The following is a 25889-nucleotide window of genomic DNA, read 5'->3' as shown; positions in this document are numbered from 1 at the left end:
TGAAGGAGCCAATCACCTCAAGGGTGGAGCACACAGAGACCAAGCAACAGGGGAAACAAAGAAACCAGAACATCCCACCCACCTGTTGCCTTTTTTACCTACTGTAAATATGGCAGTCAGTGATGTTGCTCCTTTCTCTAGGTATGTATATTATATTGCTCAGAGTTGCCAGGTATCAAATGATACCTCCACAAGGTTCAACCGGCTATTGATCAAAGAGCCAAACACCAGTTAGTTAGTTCAAGGTCACGGGTACTTTATTTACACACACAAATAGTCATGCAACATAAACACTACTAGTTAAACTACACCTATCGGCTATGACAACCTGTAGTTAACTTCAGGCACCCGGCTTAGGTCAGAGGAACAGTGGCCGTTGTTCGATTCTGGATCTATCGGGTCTGTAGAAGTAACTGCTGCTCAGCTAGGCTCATCCGTCTGGTAGCGGGCGTTGAACTTGAACTTGCTTCAGGTGGTGCTGCACTTGGAAGTGGATGTTGCCGGAGCACCAGGTCCAAGAGAGGCTGAACACATGGTGGACTCTCTTTTTAGTCTTGTGGGTTTTCGCGCTCTTTTGGGCAGTCATTCAGTTTGGACCCCACTAATTGGGTGATTCCTGATCATTGCGTTCGATTCAAACCAATAAAGGGGCGGGTGCCTTGATGGCTGGGCGTGTCCTAAGCGATCATTGACCCTGTTGTTTATGCTTCCCGAGTATAGGGAGTGGCACTAAAATGTCTGGGACTGTACCGGTCGCTCAAGTATCAGTCCTTTGGTGAAAATGGGCCATCAAATGCTAATCGGTTGGGGTTTCGATACCGTCTGGATTCCTCACTCGCACATTTACATTCAGGCTCTGAGCCTGCCTGAATCTCACATTGTCCATTTTTCCCGCTATGCTTTGTGACTTTCTCTCTTCCTGGTTGTAAGTGGCCATCCCAGATGGCTACATTCTTCCTCTTGATCTTCAACGTGATGCATGAAAGATCACAATACTGGATCTTCTCCTGTTCTTTGACATGTCAGGTACCCTCCATCAAGGACAGGTTCTACCCTACTCTGTCCTATGGGTCACAAAATTTACCTAAGTTTTCCCTATTACAACACACATCTCTAAAAATTCTAAGGGAGCATTCAAACATATATTTCAGTCTCTTTACACAAAAAAGGGGAACCTCTAACTGTCTCTAACTAGACGATGCTCGTGCTGCTATCTAATAACCAAAGAACTTATCTTACAATACAAAATAACCAATAGCAGCATCACATTCTACTCATCACTAATGTCTATGTACAAAGAAAGTAACTTTATTAAAAAAACAACCACGGAATTTATTAGGGAGGAAGGGTTCAGAAAGAGTGTGGTGTTTGCTGGAGTCCGAGGAAAGGGGCTCTGAATGTGTATACTGGAGGGCGGGAGGTTCTCCTTCGCCATTTCCGAAGTCTGATTGTCTGGATGAAACTGTATAGTATAGCTATCACCAATAGGGCTTCTACTGTGTATGACAGGGAGTACCATTTTATGATATTATCATACCATGCAGTGGCTGTGTCTATGTGTGATGTAGTGTGCGGGCTAGGGGTGTCGTGTTGGGTGGTCATATTTAGGGCCTGTGTGGTGAGGGGTGGAGGGTCCGCTAATGCGCGCAACTGTATTGATCCAAATACGATCATGATGCAGATCATCAGGTTTGTCTTCATCTCGTCTGTATTTTTCTCTGTCTTCAGGTATCTCCATATCTTCCTGGGGGTGCAAGCATAATATCTGTTATTATATTGTTGCTTAATATCTCGTTTGTCTGTCTGTTTCTCCTCATCGTCAATTTCCCATTTAGAATCATCACCACATGTGACTCCCTCGTTTTTTTTTTACAACCATTTGGAATACCAGACATCCGGAAAAAAAATTCTGTCACAGTGCGAGCACTCTCGCAGCCTCTGTTTGATGGGCTGAGTGGGCGGACAATTTCTCCGTCCTCTGCAAACTCGTTTCAACCAAGTGATTTGAACATATAAATAGCAGGTGGGGGGATAGCAACCGAAGGTTCGCCGGAAAGGGGACAAGAGTTGTGGCAAAAGTTCATTCTTTAAACTACAGTTGTAAAAAAAGAACAGCAAAAGAGTTTCGAAAATAATTCTCCGAATGGGGTGCGTATGATCCGCGGCAGGACAAGAATGGGTGGAATCCCCGGGTAGGGCGGTGACCAGTGCCATTCCTCCACTACCCGAGCTTGGCTGACCAAATGGGTAGGGGGGGGTCCTCAGGCAGGGCGGGGATAAGTGCCGTTACTCCACTGCCTGAGTGACCTTCCAAGAGCGATAAGAATTTGAGGATATATGGGCTTCAGCAAACTTGTTCCTGTAACTGCCATGTGGCATCAGAAGTGTTCCAGGGTGAAATTTGACTCTGGGGCAGGGTCAAGGTTGTTTCTGTGGACATGCTGTCGCCGCTGGGGGAGGGCGTGATTGGGTTTCCAGTGGGCGGGTTTCTACTGTCTGCCATTGCCAATGAGAGGTGGTGCGAGTGGCTGCACTGCGTTCTATAAACCTTTTAAGCGGGTTTACATGGAACCATCCGGATATTCCATTAGGATATGTGATCTTACAAACTGAGTGGCTTACTTTGTCAGAGATTGAGTAGGGTCCTGCAAATTTAGGGGAGAGAAATGAACTGGGATTGTACAGGGAGATCATGACTTGCTGTCTGACTGTATACTCGGTCGGGTGTGCTGTCTTATCAAAGCAGGCCTTACTCTGCTTTTGTCTAGCACCTAGTTGAACAGCTTCAGTGAGCTGTGCTGCTTTAATATTCTCCAACATGTTTTGGACAGCTTTCTCACGGGTAAGGGCGGTGACTGCGGGGCTGGCCAAATCAATAAATACTTGGTACCCATCATGGGTCGTCCAGCCACGAGGGTAAGGGGGTGTAACCTGTTGAACTCGACACCTTGTTTCTGATAAACATCAAGTGTTTATTGTGCGAATGGGAGCACTGTGTCCCATGTCATATTATGCTGCTGTACCATCTTCTGAAGTGTGGCCTTTAATGTGCGATTCAAGTGTTCCACAATGCCGCTGGACTGCGGATGATAGGCAATGTGAAACTTCTGTTTTATGCCAAAAACCGTTATGGCATTTTTCATGACTCTGCCTGTGAAGTGCGAACCTTGGTCCAACTCAGTACTATGGGGAAGTCCCTATCTAGTGAAAATCTGCTCAGTTAGAATTTTTGCCATGGATTTGGCCGTATTTGTTCTCGAGGGGAAAGCTTCTACCCATTTTGTGAATGTGTCAATGAGAACCAACACATATTTGTATCCATTTCTGCAGGGGGGGGGGGGAGGGGACCAATATAGTCTAACTGTAAGTTTGTCCATGGGCCATTAACAGGGCGGGTGTGTCTTAGCTGGCCTTTCTTTGCATATCTGTCCGGGTTATTCTGGGCACAAATCAAGCAATTCTCAACGTAATAGGATACGTCGATTTTTAAATCAGTCCACCATCAGAGAGGTCTGAGGTGGGCAAGGGTGTATTCTATCCCTTGGTGTCCGTGATGGAATTTGCAAATAATCCTGTTCCTATCCTGGGTGGGGACTACATAAATACCGTCCTTTAAAACGATCCACTTGTGGATTATTAAAGTATCTTTAAACTTATCATAGGGAGCTGGGAAGTTTCCTTTTAAAATTTCCTTTAGTGCTTCGTCTTCTTTCTGTGCTTGGGCTTATTCTTGGATGTTGGTCTGTGAGACCTGAACTGCGTGTACTGGGGCACTCTCGGGGTTGCCAAAAGTGGCAATGTCGTGAGCCTGCTTTCGCTAGGGCGTCTGCTTTCACGTTACCGGGTGGGGAGAAACGATGGTGACTTCTAATTTTAACTTTCTGTATTTTCTACCTTTTGCTGTTTGGAGGATATGTTGGAGTAATGGCGTTGAGGGTAGGGATTTTCCGTTGGCAGATATAAATCCTCTAGATTTCCACAGGGGCAGGAATTCTGTCAGGCTGTTGCAGATGTACAAACTGTCTGAATATATGTCTGCTGGGGTCAGGAACGAATCGGGGTGCTGGACAATGTAAGCGATGGCTGCTAACTCGGCTGCCTGCGAACCTAAATGTCCAGGCAACTTTAATGCAATTTATTCTAAAGCGCGTCCTTGCAAGTCCTCTACATAAATTCCACATCCTGTGATTTTTTTTTCCATCAAGAATTGTGGAGGAGCCATCTACATAAATTTTTAGAGCTTTGTGGGCTGGATCGTCTGTGGTCAGATGCCTGTCTTTTTTGGTACCAACTTGGGAACAAAGGAGCCTGTGTTGTGCTTGGGTGCAATGAGTTTGCATAGTGTAAATTGTCGGCCAGAAACGTGTGCGTTTTTGTCCGTTTACGGTAATGTCGCGTCCTTGTAAGAGTAGGGTCCAGCGCACTGCTTGAATTTGGCTTACTGTGCCGTCTTTTAATCTACCGTCTAATAAAAGCTGTGTCGGGGTGTGCTCGGTCAAAATGGTTACGGGGTTGAGTCTGGTTATGTACGAGAAGTACTGTACTGCCCAGAAAGCTGCTAGCAGGTGCCTCTCGCAGGCTGAAAATCCCTGCTCTACTGGATCTAAAACTCGTGAGGCATAGACTACGGGTCCTAAACGATCATGCCTTTCCTGTAAGAGTATGGCCGAAAGGGTTCGGTTGGTGGTCGCTACCTCTATTGTGTATAGGCCGTGTGGATCTGGGGTTTGCAAAGTGGGGGCTGTGCTTCGGGCGCGTTTCAACGTGTCCATGGCATCCGTGTGCTCTGGAAGCCATTTCCATGGGGCCTGTTTCTTAAGGAGCTCGGAAAGTGGGGCTGCTTTTGTGGCGAAACCGTCTTTGTAGTTCCTGCAATAACCGACCAGTCCTAAAAATGACCGGAGTGCTGTAACGTTCTGCGGCAAGGGCAATTTTATAATCAAATCTATCTGTTTCTGTTCTATTTCACGCTTAACATGCGTGATGACCGTACCTAAAAAAGTGACTTTTTCCTGGAGAATTTGGGCCTTCTTGGGGTTCATTTTGCATCCAATTTCTTTGAGGAGTCCTAATAATTCCGAAAGAAGAGAAATGTGCTCTTCCTTGGCGTCAGTCTGTAGGAGCAAGTCAGCCACATACTGAACAAGGCATTCAGGTCGGGAAAATTTTGATAAGCCGTTCGCCAGTTGTCTGTGAAAAATGGAGGGGGAGTTGTGGAAGCCTTGTGGAAGGCACGCCCACGTGTATTGCTGTCCCTGGAAAGTCAACGCGAATTTGTACTGGCACGCTTTGTCCAGTGGAATGGACCAAAAGCCATTGCTAATGTCCAAAACCGTGAAAAGATTTGACTGGAGTCCCTGTTTTAACATGGTCCTAGGACTTTTGGCAACAGTGGGGGCTGCTAATGGAGTTACTTTGTTTAATTCCCTCTAATCGATCGTCAGTCGCCATGAACCATCTGGTTTCGTACAGGCCAAATTGGGGCATTGTTTGTTGATGCTACAGGCCGAATCACTCCTTGGTTCAATAAACTCTGGATTACTTTGGCTATCTCTCCCTCGGCTTGCTGAGGAAAGCCGTATTGTTTCTGGGGCTTAGGATCGGGACCTGTAATGTTAACCACTCCTGGGATTTTTGCTGCTGTCATGCTTGTGCTGGTCAAACAATGCTTTATGTCCTTTCAAGACTTCTCTAACCGTTTTGACTGTGGTAATGGTTTGTGGATCAAACTAGTACTCTCCCACTGAGCTAATTCTGTGTGCATAATCTCCTACTGTGAACTTGGCAGGGGTGTGTGCTGCTCTAGCCATTTTCCACACACATCTATTTACGGGGTCGAAAGAAAGGTTGTGCGAACTCATAAAATCTATTCTCAAGATGTGTTCTGCTGTCTGGGGTAAATCTACCAAAATGACAGAGTCTTTTGTTTTAATGTTGCCAATCTGGATATCCACAGGGGCTGTAATATGTCCCTGCTGGAGGTGACCTATCTACCCACTAAGGGTAATGGTGTCTATAGTGGGCCATATATCTCGCTGGTACATCGTGGAGGAGTTTAATGAGATTCAGGACCCGCCTGTGTCCTAAAGAAACTCTACTGGGTGCCCCCGGACTGTGCCTGCAACTACCGGTCTTCCGGACTTATCCTAAAGAGTATCGCAGACCCAAGTTGGGGAGCCGTCAATCAGTGCCATTTATGGCCAAATTATCTGCTCGGGCGCTAACGCTGTGGATAGGTCTGGCATTGTTCCTGGGGGGGGCATTGCATTCCTGTTGCTGCTTTGGGGTGGCATTGCATTCTTGTGCGTAATGTCCCTCGTGTCCGCAATTGTAGCCTCCCTGTGCTTTAGGGTGCTGTGCGTTACTTCTGCCTTCATTTACCCATGTGGGGTCTTGGTGTGCCCTTACTGGATTCATGGTGGCGTCTACTTTTTCTTGGTCTGTCTTTCTCTGTAGGGACTGTTCCCAAGCTCTTGATAATCATTTCAGTACCCACACTTCATTGTGTGCGGGGTCTGAGCGGTCCAAGTTGGCACATGCCTTCTGTCCTGCCTCTGTGGCATGGGATACTAGAATACGGGTCAATTTGGCTGTATTGTCTACCGATAACTGGGCGCGGGCTAACTCATCGAATACCGCGGTAAAGTGGATCCAAAGGCGTCCAGCAAATGCTGTTGGATGCTCTCCCTTTTTCTGTCTGCACCAGTTAAGTCCTTCTAATGGATCTCCTCTATTGTAGCCAATGGCATCTAAAATGGCTGTTTTCATGTCTTGGAGGCTACCTCCACCTACATTTTGTGGGTCGGGAAGGGCTGAACTAACAACTAACCGACAGATCAAGGCACATCACTGTGAGCTTTACTTCTTCCTGCTCGTCCAGACCGTACCTGAGGGTCTGTTGCCTAACTCGTTCGAAAAAGTGGTGTGGGTCTGATGTGGGGTGCAAGGTCTCAACTTTATCGCGGGCATTTCTTAACTGGGTGATGGTTATTGGGGTGGTGTACACAAAATCGTGTTGGTCTTCTATTGTGACCCTACGCTGTGTGGTGATGGGATTCATCGGGTTGTGTGCTGCCTTGCAGTCGGTGGTGCGGGTGCTTTCCTTTCCGGGACCTGGGGGCCTCTATTCTGATTTTCTGTCTTGTTCGCGTACCGTTTGGCCGTTTCACTAAGTTCCTGCTAATCGGGGCCATCTTCCTGATTTAGCTCTGGGCCAAAGGTATCTCTGAATCCGTTCTGAACGGATAGTAGTGATTGCAATTTTGCAATTTGCTGCCTGCAGTTGGCAAGATCCACCAAACTCTGCCTCTGTTCCGTGGTGGAACTGTGGAGTGCTCGGAGGGCTGCCTTCCAATCCTCACATTGTTTCCTCAACTGTTCTACTTGGTTCTGTGTTTCCTCTCTTACCAATACTGCATGTTGCATGTCCCGATAGGCCTTATCGTATTGAATCTGAAAGCTGCTCAGGTGGGCGAGACAAGATTGATGTGCCCTCTTGACATCATCCATCTCCTTGTCCTTCACCGCTAGCTGCTCCCGGAGTTGGTCATTTAATCTCTCACACTCGCTAATGTTTCCCTCTCTACTTCTCTCCTTCTCCTCAAGCTGTCTACGCAGCGTCCTCACGACCTGTTCTGTGGCTCGCAATTGTGCCAAGCAGGACACAATTGCCATCGGCTTATGAACCTTACTCAAATTCTTTCTGTGAATCTCGGTCAGGCTGTCCCACCAAGTCTGTCCTGTGCTGCCAGGACCTGCTTCCTCATTCGTGCAAAATTCCGACCATAGGGGCTATCCTTTCCCCTTTAGCTATTTCCTAATCACTTCTTCCCAAATGGGACACTGTTCTGCTCTGTTGGTCGCTTGGACCTCGGGCTCTTGTGGATGCATAAGGCGTTTCATTGCCTTCATGGCCATCCCTACAATTATCTCTGTCTCTACCGGGAATTTGGAACAAGAGGGAATAAAGCAGTGGTGAAAACACGGGTATGGCCCAAGCTATGTTCCGGTTTACGCAACTCCCGAAAGTTTCACGCAACAAAATCTATCAAGGTTACTTTATATCCCTTTGTTAGTACGCATGCAAATTACAATTTCCAAATTTGGAGGTTTGATCGATACTGGTTTTGCTTGTGGTTTCTTTTACTTTGCCAATTTGGATTTCTAATTCAACCGTTTTGTGGATTCTCTCGGAGTGATAGTCACCTCTGGGTCGAATCCCGTCAGATTTTGCCAATAACTGCTGCCTTTTTTTACCTACTGTAAATATGGCAGTCAGTGAGGTTGCTCCTTTCTCTAGGTATCTGTATTATATTGCTCAGAGTTGCCAGGTATCAAATGATACCACCACAAGGTTCAACCGGCTATCAATCAAAGAACCAAACACCAGTTAGTTAGTTCAAGGTCAAGGGTACTTTATTTACACACACAATTAGTCATGCAACATAGACACTACTAGTTAAACTACACCTATCAACTATGACAACCTGTAGTTAACTTCAGGCACCCGGCTTAGGTCAGAGGAACAGTGGCCGTTGTTCGATTCTGGATCTATCGGGTCTGTAGAAGTAGCTGCTGCTCAGCTAGGCTCATCCGTCTGGTAGCGGGCGTTGAACTTGAACTTGCTTCTGGTGGTGCTGCACTTGGAAGTGGATGTTACCGGAGCACCAGGTCCAAGAGAGGCCGAACACATGGTGGACTCTCTTTTTAGTCTTGGGGGTTTTCGCGCTCTTTTGGGCGGTCCTTCAGTTTGGACATCAGTAATTGGGTGATTCCTGATCATTGCGTTCAATTCGAACCAATATAGGGGCGGGTGCTTTGATGGCTGGGCGTGTCCTAAGCGGTCATTGACCCTGTTTATGCTTCCCGAGTATAGGGAGTGGCGCCGAAATGTCTGGGACTGTACTGGTCGCTCAAGTATCAATCCTTTGTCTGGCGGAGATGGCCCATCAAATGTTAATCGGTTGGGGTTTCGATACCGTCTGGATTCCTCACTCGCACATAAACATTCAGGCTCTGAGCCTGCCTGAATCTCACATTGTCCATTTTTCCTGCTATACTTTGCGACCTTCTCTGTTCCTGGTTTTAAGTGGCCATCCCACCTCATCAAACACCACCTGACATACCTGTGGCAAAGTCTGCGCTCCAGGATTGGACTAGTCAGCCACTGCATGACCCACCTCAGTGGAGTGGAATCAAGTCATCCTGCCCAAGAGGAAAGAAGAAAAATACAACTACATCTGCCTCGGCTACAAATCCCCTTGTGTGCTTTGACAATATTCCCAATATATACCATCCAACGTTCTGAAGATTTTGACCCACAACTTAATTTAAAATAATTCTTGAAAAGGACACTGGGGTAAATTGTTGCCTGTACCAACTGGATGGTGATCTGGTATAGTGATTGCCTGCACTTTGTAGAACCCATCAGATTTCATTCCACTGATATACGTAGAATGAAAATCAGACAGGTTCAATAATTGGGACTGATCCACTATCAGATTACCACTCAGGTAGAGACGATGAAAATGTATCCCACTGTCTTCCCATAAGGTGCCAAAAGTGAACTGATTCCAATCTGTATGTTCTGCTGCACTTTATTATGGGTCAATGGTATGGGTCTTGTGGGTCAATGCTCTGGGTCAATAATTCTTAAAAACACACTTTTTGTCTTTAGATTGATTGAGAGGATTTCCACGAGCGGATGTGCAGACGTTTGGGAAGGCTGAAACAATTCACACGAAGATAGGGTTGCCATAGTGTCAGTCAATGTCTATCCAATATAGTATGTTTCCAAGACAAGTACACTGAATCCTGACTTTAATCACATCTGGAGCAAACAATGATAACAATAAAAGCACATTTACTCAGGTAAATTGCTTCTATCTGTCACTTTATTTTTTCTTAAATATTAAGGAGTATCTGCAGCAATAACTAATGATATCAAATATTATTAATTTATACATGTATTAACCTTGTCAAATTGACCAATGTACCCGGCACCAACCTACCAGCCAGTTAAAAGTTTTTTTTAAGCTGTTTACGTGATGTGAACATAACAGATTCCAAGCATTGTCGAGTAAAATAAAGCTGAAGAAGTGCTCCAAAATATTCCTTGGGAATATAATCAGTCCATATGTTACAAAAATACTTCAAAAGTTATAATCTACTTATTATAACAATTAATATTTGAAATAATGTTCAAAATAATGAATTTAACTTTTGTAAGATCAATTTTGGTTTTATCTTAAATATTTTTTAAAATCACTCAACTGTTTCACAAATGTTAGTAGTTGCAGTAGCAGTTTGGTCCTCTGATGAATCTTTGTAAGAATCACTCATTGTTTGGCCAGTTAACGTGGCTGCAATTATGCCATCTAGCACGAGCAACTGTAAATGCCAAAGAAAACAAAACATTATTAAGCACTATGGTAAAAATGTAATTGACGTCCTAGGCAGTTATAAATACTCAAATACCCAAAGAGAGATGGCATTTAACCCAGACTGTTAAGGAAGAAACTAGAAAATCCGTAAGACACTTATGCTTATTATTAGTGAGTGAATTAATACTGCATAAGTCCAATAGCTTGACTAACAAATATCCATAAGGGAATACAGATAAGTTATTAATTCTTCAATACTGTGTACGATTATTGGGTGAAAGATAAATACATACATGACAATCTAGTGAACAGCAGCCAACCAGGAGGGCAACATCATCCTGACAAATCTCATTAAGTTGAAGTAAGGTAGATTTGAAGTCTAATTCAAATGACTTTTGGGTGAGCAGGGCAAGCGATCTGCCATCCCAAAATCCTTAGTTTGATCCCTGAACCATTTTGGCAGTCAGACCTCATCTGAATCTCAGTGGTGGCCGACATGATTCTGGCAGCAAAGGACACTATTTCTAATTGTTTTCAGGTGGCACCTCCAAATGAAACTCGGGAGCAAAGATCTCCAGGGCCTCACACTCTGGAGGAATGTGAGTTTTTAAATTTACGGGATGTGGGCGTCGCTGGTTAGGCCAGCAATTATTGCCTATCCTGAGTTGGCTTCAGAAGATAGTACTGAATTGCCTTCTTGAGCCGGTGCAGTCCTTGAGGTGTAGATACACCACTGTGCTGTTAGGGAGGGAGTTCCAGGATATTGCCCAAGCAACAATGAAGGACTGGCGATATAATTCCAAGTCAGGTTGGTGAGGGACTTGGAAGGGAACCACCAGGCAGTGGGGTTCCCAGGTATCTGCTGCTCTTGTCCTTCTAGATGGTGGTGGGCCTGGCTTTGGAGGGTGCTGTCTAAGGAACCTTGGTGAGTTACTGCAGTGCATCTTGCAGATGGTAGACATGGCTGCTCCTGTTCTTCGATGGTAGAGGGTTTGAATGTTTGTGGAAGGGGGAGCAATAAAGTGGGCTGCTTTGTCGTGGATGGTGTTGAGCTTCTAGAGTGTTGTTGGAGCTGCACTCATCCAGGCAAGTGGACAGTATTCCATCACACTCCTGACTTGTGCCTTGCAGATGATGGACAGGCTTTGGGGGATCAGAAAGTGAATTACTCACCACAGGATTACTAGCCTCAGACCTGTCCTGGTAGCCACTGTATTAATATGGGGCAATTGTTAGATCCTCTCTTGTAGGAGAGGATAATTTCCTGGCACTTGTGTGACGTTAATGTAACTTACCCCTTGCCATCCCAAGCCTGGATATTGTTCATCTCTTGCTGAATTTGGACATGGACTGCTTCATTATCTGAGGAGTCGCAAATGGTGCCGAACAGTGTGCAATTATCCGCAAACACCACTTCTGACCTTATGTTGGAAGGGAGGTCATGGATGAAGCAGCTGAAGATGGTTGGGTCTTTCTGAGGAATTCTTGGAACTGAGATGATTGACCTCCAACCACCACAACCTTTGTGCCAGGTATGACTCCAACCAGTGGAGAGTTTTCCTCCTGATTCCTATTGATTCCAGTTTAGCTAGGGCTCTTTGATGCCATACTCGGTCAAACGCTGCAATAATGTCAAGGGCAATCACTCTTACCTAACCTCTGGCATTCAGATTTTTGTCCATGTTTGAACCAAAGCTGTAATGAGGTCAGGAGCTGAGTGACCCTGTCGAGCGTTTGTGAGCCGTTTATTGTTGTGTTATGTAATTTGGAATATCACAAGCTGCCACTTGATGCAGTTTTGAGTAAAAAATGCTCCAGACTTTGAAGTGAGTTCAATGTGTTTTATTGAACTATTAGCACAGTTCTCAATGAGTTTGACTCTCTGCTAATCGAAATGTAGTAACTCAGTCTAACTGAACCAGCCTTGCTCTAAGCCACGTGCTGGGGTGTGATGCTGAGGATGCACCCTATCTCACTCTGTAGATGTTGGTTTGTGGAAAGAGGCGGGGTGTGAGTGCCTCATCACTTTTAAAGTGAGATACCACACCTGAGTGTCCTGACTGCTCATTGGCTGTGTCCTATTCTATGTGTTCAATAGCTGCATGTTTGCATACCATGACATCTCCCCTTTTTTCATGTTTTGTTGGCATATGTGAATTTATTTACATGTGAATGAGTCTGTCTAACGTGACTGACGGAGGACAACAGAACAGAGCAAACAAAACAAATGTTCAGAAGTCTCTGAGGCTTGCGTCTGATCCTGGTTGACCACCGGAGAGGTGGCGGAGGGGATGACGGCGCCTTGACAGGCGGGATGGAAGCCTGAGTGGTGGCCTCGTGGTGTGAGGTATCAGGAGGTGGCAATTCAACAAATGGAAATGGAGGAGAAAGTGGTTGCGGGCAGGCATCTTTGTGCAGTGCTCATCGATACCTTTGCACAATGGAGCCATCAGCCATACGTACAGCATAAGAGCAGGGCGCAGCCTGTCGAACAACAACAGCCGGGGCAGACCACCCACCATCCGGTATCTTGATACTGACAGTGTCTGCTGGGGATAGTACGGCCAGATCGGTGGCATGGGCATCATAGTCCTGCTTTTGACGGTCTCTGAGCTGCTGCATCTTCTGCAGCACCGGGAGGTGATCCAGGTTGGGCAGGTGTATGGCTGGAAGCGTTGTCCGCAGGTCTCAGTTCATCAGGAGGTGAGCCGGCGACATGCCAGTGGACAATGGAGGCGCCTTGTACGCGAGCAGTGCAAGGTATATGTCAGAAGCAGAGTCCACGGCCTTGCAAATGAGCTGTGTCACAATGTGCACCTCTTTCTTGACTTTTCCATTGGACTGCGGATAGTGCGGACTGGAGGTGAAATGTTGGAAATTGTATGACCTGGAAAACGTGGACCATTCTTGACTGTTAAAGCACGGGCCGTAGTCGCTCATGACAGGGATTGGGATGTCATGCCGTGAGAACCTCTCCTTAGAGGCTTTGATAACAGTCCGAGAGGTGAGGTCCGGGAGCTTCAGCACCTGAGGGTAATTCGAGAAATAGTCGATGATCAATATGTAGATGCGACCATTCGCATGAAAGAGGTCGATGCCAACCTTGGACCACGGAGAGGTCACTATGTCATTTTGTTGGAGTGTCTTCTTGCTCTGCGCTGGTTGGAACTGCTGACAGGTAGCACAGTTCAGGACCATGTTCGTGATGTCCTGGCTGATGCAGGGCCAGTAGACAGCTTGCCGGGCTCTGCGTCTGCACTTCTCGATGCCCAGGTGTCCCTCATGTATCTCGTGCAGCACGAAGCGCTGGAGACTGAGCGGAATAACAATCCTTTCCAGCTTGAGGAGGATACCATCAATCACCGTTAGGTCGTCCTTCACATTGAAAAATTGTGGGCACTGCCGTTTCTGCCAGCCATTGGTGAGGTTGTCAATGACAGGCTGCAAGAGGAGATGTTTTGGCTGTCTCATCACAGATGAGAACTACCTTCTCATCTGTTGCCGGGAGAGTGTTAGCACACAGCTGCACCTGCAATTCGATGTGCTGGATGATCTCCAGCAGCTCACTGGGCGAGGTGGCGGAGTGGGACAATGTATCAGCGATGATGAGCTCCTTGCCAGGTGTGTACACCAAGTTGAAGTCATACCTCCTAAATTTAAGCAGGATTCTCTGCAACCGAGATGTCATGTTGTTCAGGTCCTTGTGGATGATGTGGACCAGAGGCCTATGATCTGAATCAGCAGTGAATGTCAGCAGGCCGTAGACATAATCATGAAATTTGAGGATGCCGGTGAGAAGAACCAAGTACTCCTTCTCAATCTGTGCGTATCTGGTTTCAGTGGGTGTCATCGCCCTTGATGCATAGGCTACTAGTGCCCAGGTTGATGTGTCATCTCATTGAAGTAACACCGCAGCGATGCCATCCTGGCTCGCATCTGTGGATATCTTTGTCTCCCGGTCCGGGTCGAAGAATGCCAGGACTGGTGCAGTGGTGAGCTTGGCTTTCAGCTCCAGTCACTCTGTCTGGTGTGCTGCCTTCCACTCAAAGGCAGTTGACTTTTTTACCAGGTTGCGTAGGGCTGTGGTGTGTGCGGCCATGTTTGGAATGAACTTGCCCAGAAAATTGACCATACCCAAGAAGCGTACATAAGAACATAAGAACTAGGAGAAGGAGTAGGCCATCTGGCCCCTCAAGCCTGCTCCACCATTCAATGAGATCATGGCTGATCTTTTGTGGACTCAGCTCCACTTTCCGGCCCAGACACCATAACCCTTAATCCCTTTATTCTTCAAAGAACTATCTATCTTTACCTTAAAAACATTTAATGAAGGAGCCTCAACTGCTTCACTAGGCAAGGAATTCCATAGATTCACAACCCTTTGGGTGAAGACATTCCTCCTAAACTCAGTCCTAAATCTACTTCCCCTTATTTTGAGGCTATGTCCCCTAGTTCTGCTTTCACCCGCCAGTGGAAACAACCTGCCCGCATCTATCCTATCTATTCCCTTCATAATTTTATATGTTTCTATAAGATCCCCCCTCATCCTTCTAAATTCCAACGAGTACAGTCCCAGTCTACTCAACCTCTCCTGGTAATCCAACCCCTTCAGCTCTGGGATTAACCTAGTGAATCTCCGCTGCACACCCTCCAGTGCCAGTACGTCCTTTCTCAAGTAAGGAGACCAAAACTGAACACAATACTCCAGATGTGGCCTCACTAACACCTTATACAATTGCAGCATAACATCCCTAGCCTTAAACTCCATCCCTCTAGCAATGAAGAACAAAATTCCATTTGCCTTCTTAATCACCTGTTGCACCTGTAAACCAACTTTCTGTGACTCATGCACTAGCACACCCAGGTCTCTCTGCACAGCGGCATGCTTTAATATTTTATTGTTTAAATAATAATCCTGTTTGCTGTTGTTCCTACCAGAATGGATAACCTCACATTTGTCAACATTGTATTCCATCTGCCAGACCCTAGCCCATTCACTTAACCTATCCAAATCCCTCTGCAGAAATTCCAGTATCCTCTGCACTTTTTGCTTTACCACTCATTTTAGTGTCATCTGCAAACTTGGACACATTGCCCTTGATCCCCAACTCCAAATCATCTATGTAAATTGTGAACAATTGTGGGCCCAACACGGATCCCTGAGGGACACCACTAGCTACTGAGTGCCAACCAGAGAAACACCCATTAATCCCCACTCTTTGCTTTCTATTAATTAACCAATCCTCTATCCATGCTACTACTTTACCCTTAATGCCATGCATCCTTATCTTATGCAGCAACCTTTTGTGTGGCACCTTGTCAAAGGCTTTCTGGAAATCCAGATATACCACATCCACTGGCTCCCCGTTATCTACTGCACTGGTGATGTCCTCAAAAAATTCCACTTAATTAGTTAGGCACGACCTACCCTTTATGAACCCATGCTGCGTCTGCCCAATGGGACAATTTCTATCCAGATACCTCGCTATTTCTTCCTTGATGATAGATTCCAGCATCTTCCCTACTACCGAAGTTAAGCTCACTGGCCTATAATTTCCCGCTCTCTGCCGACCTCCTTTTTTAAACTGTGGTGTCACGTTTGCTAATTTCCAATCCACCGGCACCACCCCAGAGTTTAGTGAATTTTGGTAAATCATCACTAGTGCATCTGCAATTTCCCTATCCATCTCTTTTAGCACTCTGGGATGCATTCCATCAGGGCCAGGAGACTTGTCTACCTTTAGCCCCATTAGCTTGCCCATCACTACCTCCTTAGTGATAACAATCCTCTCAAGGTCCTCACCTGTCATAGCCTCATTTCCATCAGTCACTGGCATGTTATTTGTGTCTTCCACTGTGAAGACCAACCCAAAAAACCTGTCTTTTTGTCCTCAGGGACCTTCATCGCCTCGATGGCCTTGATTTTGTCTGTGTCCAGGTGCACACCATGCTGTGGGATCTGGTCGCCTGGGAGCTTTAGCGTCAATGTGCCAAAACAACATTTGGACCAGATTAACTTTAGGCCATTGGCATGTACACGGCGGAATACCTTCTGGAGATGGGACACGTGTTCTTCAGGGGTCGTGGACCATATGATGATGTCGTCCACATACACACGAATCCCTTCAATGCCTTCCATCATCTGCTCCATGATGCAATGGAATATCTCTGATGCCGAGATGATGCCAAATGGCATGCGATTGTAGCAGTATCTGCCAAAAGGCATGTTGAAGGTGCAGAGCCTTCTGCTGGACTCTTCCAGCTGGACTTGCCAAACTCCCTGTGCTGCATCCAATTTGGTGAAGAAGCCCACGTGTGCCATCTCACTCATGAGTTCCTCCCACTTCGGGATGGGGTAGTGTTCTCACATGACATTCTTATTGAGATCCTTGGGATCAATGCAGATACGCAGGTCCCCAAAGGCTTCTTTATGCACACCATCGAGCTGATCCAGTCAGTCGGTTCAGTGTCCTTGGCTATGATGCCATTTTGCTGAAGATCCTTGAGCTGTGCCTTCAGGAGCTCTCTCAGTGGAGCAGGGACTCGTTGTGGTGCGTGGACCACTGGCTTGGCATCAGGTCGTTGTAGAATCTTGTATCGATACGGCAGCGTGCCCATCCCGTTGAACACATCTGGATACTGGGTGAGGATGTCGTCGATGCCAGCCTAAAGATCCACATGGAAGGATGCCGTGGTGTAAACCCTTTGAATGAGGTTCAGCTGCTTTCAGGCATGTGCACCTAGTAGGGATGCCCTGTCTGGCTTAACAATTTCAAAGCATAACCGTGCTTGTGTGTGTCAGTTGGATACGTGCAGATGACAGGATCCCAGTACCGTGATGGCATTCCCGTTGTAATCCAGTAGCTTGCAGGCAGCTGGAAGGACCGTGGAGGGCTTCTTAATGTGTCTGAAGTCTGCCTGTGAGAGGAGGTTGGCAGAGGCACCTGTGTCCAGCTTGAACTGGATGGGGCAGTGGTTGACCTTAATCACTGCTCACCATTCGTCCTCGGAATCCACAGCTAGGATGGGTCAGACTTGCTATGTCTCTGGTGTGGCATATTCACACGTTGTAATAATGCCCACATGATGGGCGTTGTCCAGGCATTCATGATCTGGATCCGTTGCACTGCCGGGATCTGAATCCTGTAGACGTCATTGAACACTCTGGATGCGCCGTCGTCAGAATTGCGAGCGCTGGCTCCTGACTGGTGGTGCAGATCTGCACAGGGCTGCTTGGTGGCCTGGCTTCCCGCAGTTTAAACAGCGTCTGCCTCTTACAGGGAAGTGCTTCTTTAAATGGGCGGTGCCACAGTTCGAACACGTCATGACGTCGGCGTCCTGAAGCTCCATGCGTCATTGCACATGCGCAGTGTGGTTCTCAGACGTCTGCTCCTGCGCAGTGCTGGTTTTGGCCGCTTCCGTATCCCGTTCACATTGCGTATGCGTCAGGCCCCGGGAAGAGCGTGCAAAATGGCTGCTTTCGTCAATGTTGAGGCGCTGCATCCGGAAGAGGGCCTGCACACTCTCCACCTCATGGGAGGCTAGTTTATAATTTTCTGCCATTTTGTATGGGAATAGCGATTTTTAGCATGCTCATGCATTGTGCATGTTTCAATCATGACTGGCAGGGTCCTATGCTTGATCTTCAGTAACTGCTCTCTCAGAGGATCAGAGTGAACTCCAAAAACGATTTGGTCTCTGATCATGGAGTCAGTGATATCACCAAAGTTGCAGGATTGCGCTAGCAGTCTAAGGTTCGTTAAATATGAGTTGGAGGATTCATCTTTATCTTGCAATCGCTGCTCGAATATGTAGCGCTCAAAGATTTTGTTGGTGCCCACCTCACAGTGGTTGTCAAACTTGTCCAGGATGGTCTGAAACTTTGGCTTGTCCTAGTCTTTGGTGAAGTGAAATGAGTTGAATATTTCCAAGGCGTGATCACCCGCTGTGGTGAGGAGACCTATCTTCCGTGCATCAGACGCACCATTGAGGTCTGATGCTTCGACGTAAAGCTGAAATTTCTGCTTGAATGTCCGCCAGTTGGCACTGAGGTTGCCGGAGGTCCTGAGCTGGTAAGGAGCCTGAATCTTTTCCATTGTGCTGGTATACATTCGCTGGTCATCACGGGTCTTGCTGAGTTGAATTAACTTGATTGAACAGACTCCTGGTATCATGTTGTGTTATGTAATTTGGAATAACACAAGCTGCCACTTGAAGCAGTTTTGAGTAAAAGATGCTCCAGACTTTGAAGTGAGTTCAATGTGTTCTATTGAACTATTAGCACAGTTCTCAATGAGTTCGATTCTCTGCTAATCTAAATGTAGTAACTCAGTCTAACTCAACCAACCTTGCTCTAAGCTATGTGCTGGGGTGTGGTACTGAGGATACACCCTGTCTCACTATGTAGGTCTGTGGAAAGAGATGGGGTGTGAGTGACTCATCCCTTTTGAGATACCACCCCTGAGTGTCCTGATTGCTCATTGGTCGTGTCCATTTTGTGTTCATTAGCTGCAAGTTTGCATATCATGACATTTATTGCTGCGTAAGTGCCGCTTGATAGCACTGCTGATGACTTGTGAACCATCAATCGAACGCGAGACAAGTTGCTGTACAAAAGGTAGGCTTTAATAAGCTAGAAGTTAGCAACTACAGTAAATGGACGACCGCCGGGCGTTCTGGGTATTTATACCTCGTTCTGGAGGCGGGGCTAACTCAGCCTCTCGACCAATCGGGGAGCCGTCACATGACTGGTCTCAACCAATCGGTCGAGAGGCACATGACCGACCAGGGCCAATGGTAAGCCAGTGTTCTGCACCAATGGCAGACAGCTATGCAAATCATACCACCACAATGACTCCTTCCATCACTTTGCTGATGATGGAGAGTAGATTGATAGGATGATAATTGGCTGGGTTGGATTAGTCCTGTTTCTAGTGTACAGGACACACTTGGGCAATTTTCCAAATTGCCAGGTAGATGCCAATTTTGTAGCAATACTGGAACAGCTTGTCTATGGGTGCGGCAATTTCTGGAGCACAAAGTTTTCAGTACTATTACCAGGATATTGTCAGGGCACACAGCCTTTGCAGTATCCAGTTCCTTCAGCTGATTCTTCATATCATGTGGAGTGAATCGTTTTGGCTGAAGACTGACAACTGTAATGTTGGGGACCTCCGGTGGAGACCAAGATGGATTATCCACTCAGCACTTCTAGCTGACGATTGTTGCAAATGGCACAGCACATATATCATACAATTTACTGTGTAGAATGAGGCTATTCGGCCCATCGAGTCTGCATCGGCCCTTGGAAAGAGCACTCTACTTAAGCCCACACCTCCACCCTATCCCCGTAACCCAGTCACCCCACCTAACCTTTTTGGACATGAAGTGCAATTTAGAATGACCAAATCCGCCTAACCTGAACATCTTTGGACTGTGGAGGAAACCGGAGCACCCGGAGGAAATCCACGCAGACACGGGGAGAAAGTGCAAACGCCGCACAGTGTGACCCAAGCCGGGAATTGAACCTGGGACCCTGGAGCTGTGAAGAAACAGGGCTAACCGCTGTGCTACCGTGCCGCCGTTAAATGGGCTAGCACCATTGCCACATGGAACACAATCAATTTCATGGAAAACGGTGCCAGATTCGCCGGGTCCATGATTGGCACTCATGAGGCTCACTCGTACTTAAGCTGCACTTAATCGTTCCTTCCCCCCACACACCGTCGCAATCAACAAGATGGCTGGAAGGAGAGCAGCGCCACGGTTGAGGGAAGCTGAGCTGGACACTCTCCCAGATGCCGTGGAGAAGAGAAGGATGACACTATACCCCGGCCCGGGAGGAAGGCTGCCAGGTGCCGCCGTTCACAGTGGCTGGACGCAGGTGGGAGAGGCGGTCAGCGCCATGGGCAACGTCGTCCAGACTGGCATGCAGTGCAGGAAGAAACTGCACAACTTTCTCAGGGTGGCCAGGGTGAGTTGGCTTCTCCGTGCGCCTGGTACTAAACCGCACCCCCCCTCACACCTGTAACCCGCCCCCCCCCCCCCCCCCCCCCCCCCCCCCCCCCCCCCGTAGGACAGCCGAACCAGCACCCTGCCCCACATGCCAGCACCTCCATGGCTGGGTGCCCTCCCAACTGAGGCTACCATCTACCCAACCCCTGGGCTGCATATGTGCTGGGGTCCTCCATCATTGAGGATGGTGATATTTGTAGAGCCTGCTCCCAGGGCAGCAGGGTAGCATGGTGGTTAGCATAAATGCTTCACAGCTCCAGGGTCCCAGGTTCAATTCCCGGCTAGGTCACTGTCTGTGTGGAGTCTGCACGCCCTCCCCGTGTGTGCGTGGGTTTCCTCCGGGTGCTCCGGTTTCCTCCCACAGTCCAAAGATGTGCGGGTTAGGTGGATTGGCCATGCTAAATTGCCCATAGTGTCCTAAAAAAAGTAAGGTTAAGGGGGGGTTGTTGGGTTACGGGTATAGGGTGGATACGTGGGTTTGAGTAGGGTGATCACTGCTCGGCACAACATTGAGGGCCGAAGGGCCTGTTCTGTGCTGTACTGTTCTATTCTATTCTATTCTATTCTCTAGTGAGTTGTTTAATTCATGCTGGATGTGGCAGGACTGCAGAGCTTAGAGCTGCTACGTTCACTGTAGAATCGCTTAGCTCTGTCTATTACTTGCTGATTTTGCTGTTCGGCATACAAGTAGTCTTGTGTTGTAGCTTCACCAGGTCGACACCTCATTTTTCTGGATGCCTGTGTTGCTCCTGGCATGCTCTTCTGCACTCTTCACTGAACCAGAGTTGATCCCCTGGCTTGTTGGTGATGGTAGAGTGGGTGATATGCCACGCTATGAGGTTGCAGATACAATTCTGCTGCTGCTGATGGACCACACGCCTCAAGGTTGCCCAGCCCTCCCACCCGGTTTACTCACTTTTCCAACTTCTTCCATCGGGCAGGAGATTCAGAAGTCTGAGAACACGGACGAACAGACTCAAAAACAGCTTCTTCCCCACTGTCACCAGACTCCTAAATGACCCTTTTATGGACTGTCCTCATTAACACTACACCCTGTCTGCTTCATCCGATGCCAATGCTTATGTAGTTACATTGTATATCTTGTGTTGCCCTATTATGTATTCTCATGTATTTTCTTGAATTCTGTTCAATTCCCTTTTCTTCCCATGTACTGAATGATCTGTTGAGCTGCTTGCAGAAAAATACTTTTCACTGTACCTCGGTACACGTGACAATAAACAAATCCAATCCAATCCAATCTTGAGTTGCTAGATCTGTTTGAAGTCTACCCCTTTTAGCATAGTGGTAATGCCACACAACACAATGGAGGGTATCCTCGTTGTGGAAGACCGAACTTTGTCTTCACAAGGACTGTGCGTGGTCACTTCTACCAATACTGTCATGGACAGATGTATCTTCAGCAGGCAGATTGGTGAGAATGAGGTCAAATATGCTTTCCCCTTCTACTAGTTCCCTCACCACCTGCAGCAGTCCCCCAGCAGCTATGTCCTTTAGTACCCGGCCAGCTCGGTCTGTGGTGGTGTTACCGAGCCGCTCTTGGTGATGGACATTGAAATCCTCTACCCAGAGCATATTCTGCAACCGTGCCACCCTCAGTGCTTCCACCTTTTTTGTGTTTTTGTAGCAGTTGAATACAGCTGAGTGGCTTGCTAGGCCATTTCAGAGTCAACCACATTGCTGTGGGCCTGGAATGACATCTAGGCCAGACCAGGCAAAGATGGCATATTTCCTTCCCTAAAGGACATTAGTGAACCAGATGAGCTTTTACAACAATTGATAATGGTTTTTAGACTTTTAATTCCAGATATTTTATTGAGTTTAAATTCAATCACCTGCCGTGGTGGCATTCGAAACTGGGTCCCCAGATCATTATCCTGGGTCTCTGGATTATCAGTCCAACAACAATACCACTATACCACCACTTTTACGGCAGGAGGAGGGGATGTGGTCAGAAGATTCATTGACTTTTTGAACACCTGCACTCAAAATTTTCATCAGAAGTTAGAATTAGCAAATGGAGAAATGAAAGGAAAGACTATTGGGGTGATTCTATTATATCAGATTCCCAACAAGAAAGCCACATGCAAAGAGAGTGCCGCTTGAAGGGATTCATACTTCTGTCCTGATGTTACCAAGTGTCAGTGCAAGGATGCAGAATCACCAAGATATTAATGTCATTTGCTCTTTGTATCCATGTGACAATTAAGATTGCTGCTTTTACCTAGATTTATGTTTTGCTGCGAGGGTAAGGCTGAGATTTTGCTGGGTTCCAGGTGGCAAGGATTTTACCGGTGGCAGGAGTCCTTCAGTGTCTAGTCTCAACCATCTTCAAATGCCTGTCCACATGAGGCAGATAGCTAATTTAGCCAATGAAAGACGCAATTGAGGTTCATTCTTCCATAATACCAACATTTTACCATTGGCAGAAGAGCTACCTTACTGTTGAGAAGGATAACAGCTGCGTGGAGGCTCCATGAATTAATTTTAAATGCCACCTGAGGGTGGGAAAACAGACAGGTGGACCTGTAAATTAGGGTGCTGTGCCATAGGCCACAATTTTATGAGAGGTAGGGGAGGTCCATTAGTATGAAATTAATGCCTAATAAGGGCCTCACCTTGCCACTGTTATGAGCATGTTGGACAGGGCAGCAGGAGAGGTTTGTGTCTAACGTGTAGCTAAGCAGGTTTAACCTTGCTAACTGTTGGTCAGTGAAAAGGGGGTGGTGAAAGCCCCTTGGGCTACCAGGAGGCTCCCCTCCACAGTTTTGTTTTCCCAAGTCCAGCCCGACCCTGCCCTGTCCAACAGACTCCCCATGCCCCTCGCCAGCCGAAGCAAAATCTTGCTCTTACCTATCTTTGGGGGGCATCCACTGTTTCTCTTCCATCTCGGCTTCCTGCAATATCAGGAGTGCCCACCGGTCCTGGTGTGGTGCAGAGCCTCTGGCATCCAATTAACCAACACCTCCATGAGGCTACATTTCCTCTCAAAGAGAGATGGAATTTCCACCTCATACTAATTAAGGGATCGGTGCACAAAATATTAAAATGGGGCTTGCCGTGAAGCAGAGATGAGCTTGGCCTTGAAATTAGCGTTGTCGTCTGGGGAGCACAGCCATAGCATATCATCCATAGCCATGGCTCAGGAAAGGGGATCCAGGCAGCAAAGGCTACCCCCACCTACACTGGACGTATTATTCTTCTGGTCACTGGGGCCTGCTTGCCTGGCTCTGGCAGAGAAAAGCAATTGCTATCTCCAGTGTGAGAGTACTTTAAAATAATACATTAATATTTAATATTAATAATACTTTAAAATTCTCCTTGCAGCCTTATCAGTGATCACCTCTCTCAGTGGAACTGCAAATGTTGCAGAGATGCTGGCCCTCTGATTTGGCCAGTAGTGAAGAGATCCAGCCCACCATCCTAAATTTTATGGTGGTCCCAGTGGTGGTCAATTAAGGGACCGCCGGTGGGAGAATTTCTCCACAGTTCCACTGCCTGCCCTCGCAAGCTCGGGTCCTGCAAATGTCCCAATATTGGGACAGCCAAAAAAACTCCCTGATCTTTGTCTTAGCTACACAATCTTCAATGGAAAACATCAGCTAGAATTTGCTTACTATTGATAAGTTTGACTATTGCTTTAAATACATCGAGGGCCGAAGGGCCTGTTCTGTGCTGTACATGGAAACATTTTTGTGGAAAATCAACAATAAATGAATCATAAGATATATTCCATACCAAAGATAAAGATATGCACAAGAGCACTATCAATATTAGATATTACAGAAATTTATATGATGATATAAAGTGCTGTGTCCAAAAGGTAACTTACAGAATCTCCCTCATGGATCATATTATGGATCTCATATATGATGATCTCTCCATTGCTGTCACCAACGAGAATGCAGTCTGTGTTTTTAGCAAAAAGTATAGTAGTAAAACTTAACCCTTCATTAGCTGGGCAGATAATAACAGGATCCAATCTACCAAAGGATGTAATAGAAAAATGAGAAAAAGAAGGAATAATTTGATTATTTACTCTTGTAAATTTGTGTTTACTACAAAAGAATACATTTTGAAATGTGAATAAGAATTTTGCAGTTTTTTCTTTTACACACTAAGTCCGATCATGTATTTCATGTGTTTTTAATCACTGAGTTCAGTCCCATTATTTAGACTAAGTTGAACAATCAGGAACGAAAGTCAGTAGGGCAGAATGGTAGCACAGTGGGTTAGCCCTGTTGCCTCACGGCACTGAGGTCCCAGGTTCGATCCCGGCTCTTGGTCGCTGTAAGTTCGGAGTTTGCACATTTTCCTTGTGTTTATGTGGGTTTCGCCCACAACCCAAAAATGTGCAGGCTAGGTGGATTGGCCATGCTAAATTGCCCCTTAATTGGAAAAAGTGAATTGGGTACTCTAAATTTATTTTTTAAATGGATGAAAGTCAGTGAAGTCTCTGGTTCGGAGGGGTTATTGGGTTATGTAGATAGGGTGGAAGTGAGGGCTTAAGTAGGTTGGTGCAGAATCGATGGGCTGAATGGCCTCCTTCTGCACTGTATGTTCTATGTTCTATGCTCTGTTCAATCTGTTGTGTTATGCTTCTTCATGTAGCATAAGCTGCTTCCTTGATGTATGCTCTGACAAAGGAAGGTTCCGACTTGGACATAGGTTTAACATATTTATTGAACTGTTAACAATTCTCCTACTTGATTTCGACTCTCCTGCTAATCTTGCGATAGTAACTCAGTCTAACTAAGCAGTCTGCTCTAAGCCATGCGGTGGGTGTGATGCTTCCAGATCTGCCACTGATGTGTTGCCTATGGAAAGAGAAAGAGCATGTGTGCCCTGTCCTTTTATATGGGTAGCCCCCTTGTGGTAGTGTCACCTCTGGGTATCTTGACTGCCCATTGGTCGTGTCGTAGTCTATGTGTTCATTGGCTGTATGTCTGCATGTCATGATGTCTCTGGTGCTCCCTCTAGTGTTTACTCAGTCCTAGTGTATCTACATTAACCCTTTCTGTATTTACAGTGATGCATATCACCACATAATCATTCCCAAATCTCAAATCAAATGCTGAATCACACTTTAGGATGTCAGATTTAAAACCCTCTTAAGCTACATACTGATGAGATGGACCTTGCTGTTATATTCATTTACTTAACAAAAGTTATACTTCAGAATAATTGAGTTTAAGGAGAAAACAGGGCTGGGGGACCGGATAAGTTCTGTTATTACAAGGACTTTGTTCGAGGGCATTTTTGACTTTCCTGGAGACTCTGTTGTCTACCTTGCTGGAAAGGATACTCTTGCATGTGGGATCGGAGGAGGGCAGCACATCTGGGACATATGGGCGGTTCATGGAGGAAGATCAGATTTTGGTGGATGAGGTGAAGGCCAGGTGGGGGAGGAGCTGGGATCCATTTTGGAGGAGGAAGTGTGGAGTGTGTCTCTTCGAGGGGTGAATGTTACATCAT

The 25889-nt window shown here is 46.6% G+C and overlaps 1 protein-coding gene across 1 annotated transcript in view; it reads right to left on the bottom strand.

The window, feature by feature from the left end:
* Window positions 1–444: 444 nt before the first annotated feature.
* The window catches only part of dnai4 (dynein axonemal intermediate chain 4), a 277873-nt gene continuing 252428 nt past the window's right edge, over window positions 445–25889 (bottom strand). The window contains 3 exon segments of the mRNA XM_038794441.1: window positions 445–1744; window positions 10273–10389; window positions 24247–24397. Of these exon segments, the coding sequence (XP_038650369.1) occupies window positions 1577–1744; window positions 10273–10389; window positions 24247–24397 (436 nt within the window). The 3' untranslated portion in view covers window positions 445–1576.

The sequence above is a fragment of the Scyliorhinus canicula genome, chromosome 4 (genome assembly GCF_902713615.1).
Source record: "Scyliorhinus canicula chromosome 4, sScyCan1.1, whole genome shotgun sequence".
Classification (NCBI taxonomy): Eukaryota; Metazoa; Chordata; class Chondrichthyes; order Carcharhiniformes; family Scyliorhinidae; genus Scyliorhinus; species Scyliorhinus canicula.
Note: the sequence above shows the minus strand (reverse complement) of the source record. Positions and strands in the feature narration are given on the sequence as shown.